At 40.2% G+C, this 11,569-nt stretch overlaps 1 protein-coding gene across 5 annotated transcripts in view; it reads left to right on the forward strand.

Annotated features, from left to right (window-relative positions):
* KANK1 (KN motif and ankyrin repeat domains 1) overlaps positions 1–7,002 on the forward strand; it is a 167,919-nt gene extending 160,917 nt beyond the window's left edge. For 4 of the 5 annotated variants that reach the window (XM_053297321.1, XM_053297317.1, XM_053297318.1 and 1 more), the window contains 4 exons: positions 616–758; positions 1,894–2,094; positions 2,945–3,043; positions 5,776–7,002. In XM_053297321.1, the coding sequence (XP_053153296.1) occupies positions 616–758; positions 1,894–2,094; positions 2,945–3,043; positions 5,776–5,841 (509 nt within the window). In that variant the 3' untranslated portion in view covers positions 5,842–7,002. Of the gene's footprint in view, positions 1–615; positions 759–1,893; positions 2,095–2,944; positions 3,044–5,775 lie in introns of those variants that run through there. The other variant, XM_053297322.1, reaches the window with a different exon arrangement.
* Positions 7,003–11,569: the final 4,567 nt, after the last annotated feature.

Here is an 11,569-nt window from a genome sequence, read left to right on the forward strand (position 1 = left end):
GCAGTAGCAGCAGTAGTCTTATTGGTTTTTGGCACTTCCTCAGAGGAATTATTTGTATTTGGTCCCATACAAATACTTCTCCATGTAGGAAGCCATTTAATTGGCAAGTCTTTTCTAAAGCTTCCAGACATGTCAAAATAATCATATAAGTGTGGTGTGCTAAAAGTGTGAGGGGAAACTTGAGTCTTGTACCTCAGCTGCTATTTCAGTGCTGTATGATGGTGTGTGTGTGTTTTTAATATAAATCTGAGGCTTTCCTCCTGCATACCTAAAATTCTGGCCAGAAGCTTGGCACTGTGTATAGTTCTGTTCATAGAACTGAACAATTGCCTTTAATTTAACTGTGTCTTAGCAATGCATGAAACATGGCTTTGTGCCCTCTCTGCAACTTTTCTACCCTGTGTACAATAAAGAGAATTGTTTTCTTTACTTGGCTCAAGAACCTCTCCTATACCCACCCCCAACTTCCCCCTTAGAACTTCTTCTGAATCATCCTCATTATGTAAGCTGTGGCTGCAGTTCCAAAGGACTGCTCTAATAACAGTTTATTCAGTTCCTTTGCACAATTGCTGCTTCCAACTTTCTCAAGAGATTCTCTCATTTGTCCCTCTGCAGATGTCTGCAACGTAAATCACCAAAACAAGGCTGGTTATACCCCTATTATGCTGGCTGCTCTTGCAGCTGTAGATGCTGAGAAAGACATGAGAATAGTTGGAGAACTCTTTGCCTGTGGAGATGTGAATGCTAAAGCCAGTCAGGTTGGTACTGCTGCATTTTGTCATTTCAGCAATGATGGACTTGGAGCAGAGTACACTTTGATTTTGATATGGTTAGGAGGTTTTTTCTTCACTTCTCTGCACTTTGTGTGCCGTTTTCATACCCACTTCACTAGACTACTATGAAAAAACTACTACACTTCTGCCTTAGTGCTCCATCTTTGGAATAATTGCTCCTGTCATTTTTCATACCTTACTAGCATATTGTGATAACCTGATACTATTTTAGTGTACTCAGGATATAATTAACTCAAGAAGTTTCTCATTATTAAAAGCAAGGCCAGCACCTAATGAGTCCTCTTGTGATAGCTGCATTTGCTCTTTTAATTCTTGCTTCGAAAACAGAATTTTGGGGAAAGGCCTCCCTACCACCCCCACAATTGCTTGCCTTCCCCCACATAAACATTTTCTGAAATAACTAAAACTAGTGAAACAATATGCTTAATTAGTTGCACTTTGCTTTTTTTGTTTTTACTATTGGAGTTGAGTCTCCTTACCTAAAGCAATTCTAGGGGTGAAAGCAGATATAATATTCTGAGAACAGAAGGGAAGCCCTGGAAGTGCTCTTGTGCAGTTCAAAAGGACAAATTCCTTTCCAAGGTCGGGCTCTGAATCAAGTAGTTGTGCAAGCTGAAGACAAGAGCTAATGGTGCACATGGCTGATTGGCTGCTGCCCTTGATTTCACCCAAAGGCCCCTCCAATCCTGTCTGCACATTTTAAAAAGTTTTTAATAAGATGGCAAGCCTATTTGTAAAAGCCTACATTAACGTGGCTTTTACAAATAAAACAGTTGGCAGGAGGGGCAAGACTGATGTTCAATGCACTAGTGTCCATTTCTATGACAGCACTTGGAGGAAGCTGGACTTGCCCTGTGATTCATGGGCACACTGTGAGCTCATCCAACTTTTATGATCTTTACCCTAATTCAAATTTAGGTTTTGCAGGGGGTGGGGGGGTGGCAATTCATTCTATATATGTGCATGCAGATGCTAGTCTTTCATTCTTTTGGATTGTATAACTAATAGACTCCATACTGAGTAGGATTCTATTGCACTGATCTCTCTTCCAAAGAATGGATGGTGGAGTTAGAATTTCTTCACGTTCTTCTGTATGCAGGCTGGCCAAACTGCTCTGATGCTTGCTGTGAGCCATGGGCGAATTGATATGGTGAAAGCTCTGCTAGCCTGTGGTGCAGATGTCAACATCCAGGATGATGAGGGCTCCACTGCATTAATGTGTGCTAGTGAACATGGGCACGTTGAGATAGTCAAACTCTTGCTGGCTCAACCTGGATGTAATGGTACCCTGGAGGACAATGTGAGTACTTCCACAGGCTGCCAGTATTTAATTTAATTCCAGCTTATTGTTGGCGGAAATGTTCCTTGTAATAGAATTGGGGAGATAAGCAGTCTGTATGAAAGTATGCCCAAAATCACTGCCATTATCTCTTGTAATGCTCTGATTAGAAATGTTTCTCTTGAAAACTTAAAAGGCTTTCTAGAAGAGCAGAAGTAGGATTCGGAAGTGGCAAAGCACTGCAGAAAAAGCATAATAAGCTTTTTCTGTGGCTAAACTAGTTATCTCTTTAGAAATTTCATTACAACTGTTGCTCCCATCAGAGTACTAAATACGTTCTGCCACCCTGTAATTCTGACACCAGTATCTATTCTTTTGTGTCTGATTACAACTATGATATTGCTAGACAGTGTGTAAAGAATAGCCTGATCTTTGGGAGCATTTGGAATTAAGAATGTGGTTGTCCTCTGCTAATTATCACCACTTATTATTAAAGTTGTGTATCATTTGTCTCCTCTCCTCATTTCTCTCACTCTCACCTTGTGAACAATATTTCATTTTCCTGAAATAGTTACAGAATTACTTGTAGTGTTCTTGTGATTATGGTGTACTCAGTAATAATCTGGCTCCCTTGTTAAGAGAAATTATGAGGCCCCTGGCAATTGGTTTGCCTCGTAAAACAGAAGTACAAAGCTGCTTGCTTATAATTAAATGAAATGCTTTAAAACAGGATTCTGTATTGTCTTTCATGGCTTGAGTAAGAGGACCCCCCCGCCCCGCCCAATGTCTTTCCATTTCTGAAGGCTGTTGCAGTGTTTAAAAGGGGTATGTGTCTATGTGTATATTTTCTATATTCATATTTTCTCTCTAGGATGGCAGCACAGCACTTTCAATAGCCCTTGAAGCAGGACACAAGGATATAGCAGTTCTTCTCTATGCTCATGTAAACTTTTCCAAAACGCAGTCCCCGGTGAGTGTGTGTTATATTCCATATATCATTCTTAGGTTTATGTGTTCAGGACTACTGAGAGAATTTCTGGCCTCGGAGCAAATGTGAATCAGATCTCTTTCCCAGCATCTTGATTCTGACCAGTGGTGGTCTTAGCATGTGTCCTTTTTACTTTAGCCTGCTCCCTGCTGGCAGAATACCCTTCATGACTCTTCATTTCTGATTGTGATATCAGGACTTTTACCTGTAGCATGTGCTGGAGTAAGTCAGTGGAGCTCATTGACTTGTATTCAGAAAATCAGTTAAAATCATTGATAAGGAAGATGTGTCCACACTTGCCCTCACATTGGACCCTCTAATCTTCAGAGTGGAGGACATGGGACTCTCCCATCTAGGATATTTCTGCTACTGCAGTCTGCCCCCTGTTGCTTCCCCCCATCTGCAGGAAAAGGTAGCAGGGGTACGATAAGAGATAAGAGGGATAAGAGAGCCAGTGTGGTGTAGTGGTTAGAGTGTTGGACTAGGGCCGGGGAGACCCAAGTTCAAATCCCCATTCAGCCATAATACTAGCTTGGTGACTCTGGGCCAGTCACTTCTCTCTCAGCCTAGCCTACTTCACAGGGTTGTTGTTAAAGAGAAACCTAAGTATGTAGTACACCGCTTTGGGCTCCTTGGAGGAAGAGCAGGATATAAATGTAATAATAATAATAATATAGAGATTAATGAATGGTCTGTTCAACATTTCTAGATGCATTTCAAGCAATGAATGCTCTCTTCAGAGGCAAGTGTAAAAACATCTGTATAACAGTGTGTGTAATAATGAATTAAAACTTCCACAAATACAACAAATTTGTGATGTAAGTTTTGGGTGGTATAAAAATATGTTAAATAAATTAAAGAAATAAATTCTAATAAGAACTAATCTGCCTACTTTCCTTTCACTATCCCTACAACTGGACCAAATTTGGTTCAAACTGGTCCACAAGTTAGATCGCTTGCGCCTCAAATATCCACATGTCCACCATCTTGGATTGGGGTAGATGAGGACATTACATACTATAGCATTGAGGTGTCCCTGTGTGTCACTCACTACAACTGTTCTAAATTTGGTTCAAATCGATTAGACGATCCACAAGTTAGCCCACTTGCACCTCAAACGTTTGTGTCCACCATCTTGGATTGGGGTGCATGACATCACAAACTACATCATTAGGGCATCCCTATGTGTTCTTACAGCTGTAGAAAATTTGGTTCAAATTGCTTAGGCAGTTCACAAGTTAGCCCATTTGCGTCTCAAATGTTTATGCATCCGTCATCTTGAATTGGGGTGCATGACATCATCACAAACTATGCCATTTAGGTGTCCCTACAACTGTACCCGATTTGGTTCATATTGGTCCAGGCATTGCAAAGTTGATGGGGGATACACATACATGTACAGAAACACACATGGAACACTGGGTGATCTCACAAGCCTACTGGAAAGTAGGCTAAAATGGTAAAACCCAATATATGTTAAAACTAAGTTTAGTAATCTTAGCATAGTATGTCATAATATGTTACCTAGAATAGTAGTACGTAATCTTGTCTATAAAAATCGTCTTGTGAGCTGCCCGGTGAACAATTTGTTATGGGGTGGCTAACAAAGTTCTTTGTTGTTGTTGTTTAAAAAATTCCAGTTCTTATACCCAAAACGTTTTTCAAGATAAATCCCATATGAAGAAACTATTTTTTCAAATATAAAACCATACAGTACAAAATCTATTTTTAAAATATTAATCATATTGAGCACTAATACAACCAACCATCTAAAAATCTGTTCACTTGTGCAACAGACTCCAAACACAAAGAAGAGAGAAAAGAGACTAAAAGTAAAAGGAGGGATTGTAGTAAATGTTAAGTGATTAACAATATTAAAAATATCTTGTTTACATGTATTTCTAATATCTTTCTGGTGATTGTATATTTGTTGAAATTCTAATTCATGATTATTGAGTGTGTGTGTGTGTGTGTGTGTACACTGTATACACACTTATAAGAAATGGTTATATAATATGTTATGAAATGTTTCTACAGTTGCCTTTGAAGAAGAGCATTCACTACTCAAAAGGTGTTGGGCAGTATTAAATAAACCATTAATACTCTACCCCACCCGCCCTTTTCTTTCTGACGTTTTGGCGTTGCATCATTCTTGTCCCCCACCTCCATCTGCCCCACTGTAAATGCATTTGAGAAACCATGTTCTACAACCAGTTGCATGAAAGCTGTTGCTGTCTGTTTCACTGTTCCAGGCTTGTACTATTAATTGGTGGAGTTGCACTGAGCCTGAATTCAGTAGTAGTATTCAGTGAACCAAAGGAGGGTCAGTAACATTCTAAGAACATAAGAACAGCCCTGCTGGATCTGGCCCAAGGCCCACCTAGTCCAGCATCCTGTTTCACACAGTGGCCCACCAGATGCCACTGGGAGCCTACAGGCAGGGCATGCCCTCTCTCCTGCTGTTACTCCCCTGCAACTGGTATTCAGAGGCATCCTGCCTCCAGTGGTGGAGGTGGCCTATAGCCCTCCAACTAGTAGCCAATGACAAACCTCTCCTCCATGAAGTTATCCAAACCCCTCTTAAAGCCATCCAGGTTGTTTGCTGACACCACATCTTGTGGCAGAGAATTCTACAAGTTGATTATGTGTTGTGTGAAAAAGCTTAATTATTTCCTACTTTTAACCGTTTGCTGCTGCTTTTTCTTCTTTTCCAGGGCACCCCAAGGCTTGGAAGAAAGCCATCTCCTGGTCCTACCCACAGAGGCACATTTGATTGCTAATGCACAAATATCTGCAAAGTCACCTCTCCTAAGCTGCTAGTGGTTGCTGTTCTACAGTGACCACTTGAATGTTGGTCCTAAGCTGCTAGTAGTGGTTGCTGTTCTACAGTGACCACAAGACAATTGAATGTAATTGTCTTGTGCCTGAACTCACCAGCAAACTGAAAGCAGATGTCTAGTGCTAAAGATAGAGTAATGTTACAAGGAAGAGGTTAGAACAGTATAGTTGCTACCAATGTCACTTAGGATTAGTGCACATGGTGTAACTGCCAGGTGGAATCTACCTTACATTTTTCCCTGTGGCCACTAGTGTGCACTTGCTCACTACACAGATTGGGCAATCTCCTCCATATCCCTATAGGACCTTATGGGTTAACAGTGAGGCATGGAGAACTGACTGCCTGGCAAGTCAATAGATACACAAAGCTTGCTGTGCAGGGGGAAAGTGGTCATAGGAACACTTACATGCAGCCTCCATGTTGCAGTTGTAGCCCTTGGAGTTCTCCTTTTGCTCATCTTTGCAGCTTCCAGGAAATGGCATAAAGTCTTGTTTCAGACACTGCTGTAGAATATATTCTTCTGCTACCTTATGTACAGTTTTAAGCTGTCAGGTTATGACTGCCCTCCCCCAAGCTTTATTTTTTAAAAAAATGTTCTTTACAAATATTTATATTTGCTACTCTTGGAATTGTTGGCAAGATCCCTTTTATTATAAATGCCATTCCAAAACTGTTTTGAGTGTTGTTTTAATGGTTATTTTAAATAAAAAGTGGCAATTGCTTACATTGTCAGCTCTTTGAAATTTCAGCTGGTGGGTTGATGGCTTAACAATGGAAGACAGGCCACAGTATGGCTAAATAAATTGTTGCTGCCGATTTGTATAGCTTTTATATTACAGATGTCAGTATTTTTGACAATTTTTATTCCATAGTAATTAATACACTATGCAAAACTGTTACTAGACTTTTATTAACTGTTGTCTGAATGATCCTTGAAGTGATGGGAGATGTTCATCTCCAGTGGAATCAAGTATAGTTCTGGGCACGTATATATGGAATGCTATTACCCTGTCACGTTCACTTCAGTCATATGTATTTAAATGTTTGAAGTGCCTTAGACTCTTGCCATATTTTCAAAATAAAATTTCCTTATGCTGTTGTATTTCTGTCTTGTTTTGTTGAATTGGAAACAAGGGGCTTTAGGGCTGTTTGTTACTTGTTTTCATTTCTCATGTGTGTTAATCTATAGCGCACTTAATACATCTGCACTGCTCTTGAGGGCTAGAAAGTGCAATTCCATTAGAACAAAATTTAAATGAAAGGCTCAGAATTCTAAGGTCTTGGAACCTATATCTTTTCAATCTTCTGTAAAGAACTGTACTTATATATAACTATCTATATCTATGTATATAAAGCTGTGTTTAAAATACTTTACAGACTGAACTTAAACATGTTTTCATAGATTCTCAACTGTTATGGAGCTGTGTGAAACTGTGTAAATGCAGACAAAAACAGAAAAGAGGCAGGACCAGATTGCGGGGTGGGGAGCCTCAAACAGGTACTCAAAAGTCACGATTGGTTCATACAGATTGCACAAAACATTTTGATAAATCATCGGGGCACTGCGCATTAATACAACTTATACAAAATACTGAAGCAAGTCAAATCGGCTGAGGGATATATCGCTGTGTGGTGATATATAAACAACTGACTGGGCAGGGTCCAATAAGTTAGTCATAACTAAGTCCCCTTTATTTCAATGGGACTTAGTTATGACTAATTTGTCTCATTTTTATTTCAGTGGTGCTTAGTCATGACTAACTTAGTCTGGATCCTCTCTCTGTAGTAGTAGTAGTAGTAGCCAATCATGCCTTACCATATAACGTATAAACCATTCCAAAACATTAGAATATAATAGAGTAATAAAATATAATAGAGTAATATAATAGAGTAATAAAAATATAAAATTAAAAATTAGTGAGGGTGTCATTTTGACTGTTAACAGAACTGTCTAAACACTTTTATCAAAAACCATTTTAGGCAGTTAAAAATACTTGAACCTGTTTTGTGAATCTCAAATATTTTTATATAAACATGGAATACCAAGCCCACAGTTGTGCAACAGGCAGAGAAATGAGCCTCAATGGAAGTATAAAAGCCAACTTCCCTTGTCACAAGCCTTCTCTGCAGTGCTGCCCTGCTTGTAGAACTCCCCTGGAAAAGGCACGCTTGACACATACTTTTATTTATACAGGTTTTCTAATCATCTTCTTTATATATATATATTTTTCCCTCTAAGATGTACCCGTGGCTAGTCCCATGTGTGGCAGCTCTCGCAAGAGTTTACAAGAAGCTGCCAGGTAGCCATGGGTAAGGGTAAGAAAATGGTGGCAGCAGCTGGCCGGCCGGCAGGGAAACAATGGTGGTGAATGGCCACCACCGCCAGCCAGAGAAAGTAGCGGGAGGGTGAGAAAACTATGGCAGAGGGTGGCAGAGAGGAAGGCACAGCCTCTCTCTCCGGCCCGCCTGCCAGCCAAAGGAAAGATGGCCCAGCCCATCGGGCGGAAGAAGGTGGCAGGTGGGCAGCGGAGAGGGTGGCGCACTCCATCTCCAGCCCACCTGCTGGCCAAAAGGAAGGATGGCCTAACCATCGGGAGGAGAAACGGCAGCCAGGACGGCCGGCCGCTAGGAGAAGCAGGAGGAGAATGAAATAGGGCTGGTGGGGGGGGGGGAACAAGAGGCACAGATGCTCTGCGCCAGGTCAGCTAGTTAAAATTAATTGCTTTTGAACTCTTTTCCCACCCTTAGTGGCCTCTAGAGCTATGTGTGTCACAGTGGATAGTGCCTATGTCAAATTACGATTGATCTAATCGGAAACAGCAGACAACTAACTGTGTCATGTTGGAAAAACTGGAAGACCTGTCAAATTTTGTCAGAACTCTCAGATTTGTAAGCGGTCTTTGAGGGTTTCTGGAACCCCAAACACTGACTAATTTGAGCCGTTTGCAGTGCCTTATTTGGAAGACGCGGGGAAAAGGGGACAGCTGTTTGGAGTGACAGATCAAGCTGGCCATTAGCAACTGATAATGTCAATGGTTTTGTTTGCCCTCCATTCACCATGCTTGTGGGGAGGACATAAATTCCTTCACTGTCCCTGCTCAGTTGCTATTCTCCACACTGTTGTTAGTACTCTATGTGGTACTTTTGTCTTCATCTTTTGTGCGTAGAAGTCTGTAATATTCTGCAGATTATTATGGCAGTTCTAAAAACTCAGTGGACCGATCTCCTTCAAACATCATGTGCTTAATTCAGGAGAAGCTTGAGAACTTTCTGCCTAATCCTCCTGGAGTTATAACATGGGGTGCTAAAAAGGAGGAGTGAGTACTTGTATATGAAGACAAGCGCATACTTAATTGTCAGAGTAGGGGGCTTCAATTTCTGCACATTTTATAATGTTCATCAATAAAACAAAGCAGTAAGGCACTTTTTAAAACGTTAATAGTAAAAACCCAATGGGTCATTCAAACTCCATATACTTAATGCTACCATCCTGTACTACCACTATGAGAAATTTGAAAACTTTCTGGCCAGTCATTCCAAAGTTGTGGGTTCCCCCGCCCCTTCCCAATTGATCCCTATGGAAAATCCAAGGTCAGATACTTTACTAAAATCCGACTCTCTGGATTTTATACTGAATCCATCAATTTTACGGTCAGATCATGTCTGATCAGATCTGACTTTTCTTCAGTGCATAGATCACATTCAGGCTCCTGATCCAAACAATGGTCAAGTATTTCCACCTTACATCTTACTAGATTTCCTCAAACCACAAACAGTTTGTCATGACATCCAAATCAGCAAATTCTGGCTTGAACTATCACTTCAAACCAGGATAATCATGGTTTGCTGTCCTAGTTAAGAGATCACTCAAACCACAGTTCAGCAGTCAGCAAAGCATGGTATGAGGAAACCAGAAAACTTTCTATTAAGGAGCATGAGAGCAGTGTGGAGGGAGTATTTGTGCTTGTTACTCATTCCCAATCTTTCAAATAATAGTTTAGAGGTTCGGTAATGTAACATGAAGTACAATTAGCCTGTTGTGATTTCTAGTTTTGTATCTACATTTGATGTGTGTTTTATTCTATAATTGTAAGCTTACCTGAGAACTCTAATTGGGCTGAAGAAGGAAATATCAAATTGCATAAGTTAAACTGCAAGCTTTGGGCAGAATAGATATTTTAAATAAATAACTGTAAGATGGTTGCTGTGTGACTCCCATGATGATGATTTCCCTTATTTTTTAGGAGTTAAAACCATACTAAAACATGTAGTAATGATTTCATTGATATGTCACAACAGATTGCGGGGAGCGGGGACAGAACACTAACCTATTCCTAGGGCAGTGGTAGGGAGCTTTCTGAAATAGTTACTAGCATAATTTTATTACACTTTATACAACACATGACACAAAGATGGAGAAAGGTATCTGACCATAAGTATCTCATGTATGAATCATACTGCCCATTTTACCAAAAAAAAAAAAAAAAAGACAAACTTGATTGCTCAAAGTAGCAGAAGGGCGTAGAAAAATATGAACTCACAATAATTTTTGTGCCATGGACTAGTAAAACAGAAATTCAAAGTACTGTACCAAGAACCCATTTACCCAGTCGTATATTAGAACTGATAGAAAGCAAGATAGAAAAAGTATTGACGCTTTTGATCTTTGGTGCTGGAGAAGACTTTTGAGGGTACCATGGACAGCCAGGAAAACAAATGGATCATAGAACAAATCAGTCCAGAATTTTCACTCGAGGCACAAATGACCAGGCTCAAACTATCATGCTTTGGACACATTATACAAAGACCCAGCTCCTTTGAGAAGTCCATAATGCTGGAAAATTTTGAAGAAAAGAGAAGACAACCAGCAGCAAGGTGGATGTACTCGATTATGACAGCAATAAATGCACCACTGAGGGACCTTAAAGGCCAAGTTGAAGACACTGGAGAGAATCTATCTATGTGGTCGCTAAAAGTCGACACTGACTTGATGGCACTTAATCAATCAATCAATCAATCAATCAATTGTTACTGCTATCCCCTGCTAACTTGGCAAAGAGGCACCTTTTAAAGAAGGTGATTCTCTTTATTTAGCAGGGGGAGAGTAACAGGCCCTATCCACCCCCAGCATAGTACCTCCAGTGACTGTTGCTGGTGTCTATCTTATGTTTCTTTTTTTATTGTGAGCCCTTTGAGGACAAGGATCCATCTTATTCATTTATTATTTCCCTGTGTAAACCGCTTTGGAAACTTTTGTTGAAAAGCGGTATATACATATTTTTGTTGTTACTGTGGTGTGCGTATATCTGCTTGGTAAACAGATTGTCTGCATGCCCTGCCAAGTGATGAGGAGAGTCACCACACTGACACCTAATTAGAAATCTGAGGAAGCAGAGAAGTGATAAGATTCTGATTCAGCTTGGTAGGCTACTTAACGAGCAGTTACATGCACACCATGATGATTATGTAATAAATGGTTATCAGTACTCATTCATTCTTTTCAATAAGCAACAATTGTAGCTAGCAAGGTTGGTTCATTTGAAATATCTTTATTAGGACCAATTTTAATTGGTCCTAATGACAGTATTATCCTATTTTGAATTTCAAGTTAGCATGTGTTAAGGGTGCAAGAGTTTCAGCCAAATAAGCACCTCAAACCCAGCTCTCCC

The sequence above is a fragment of the Hemicordylus capensis genome, chromosome 2 (assembly GCF_027244095.1).
Source record: "Hemicordylus capensis ecotype Gifberg chromosome 2, rHemCap1.1.pri, whole genome shotgun sequence".
In the NCBI taxonomy this organism is placed as follows: Eukaryota; Metazoa; Chordata; class Lepidosauria; order Squamata; family Cordylidae; genus Hemicordylus; species Hemicordylus capensis.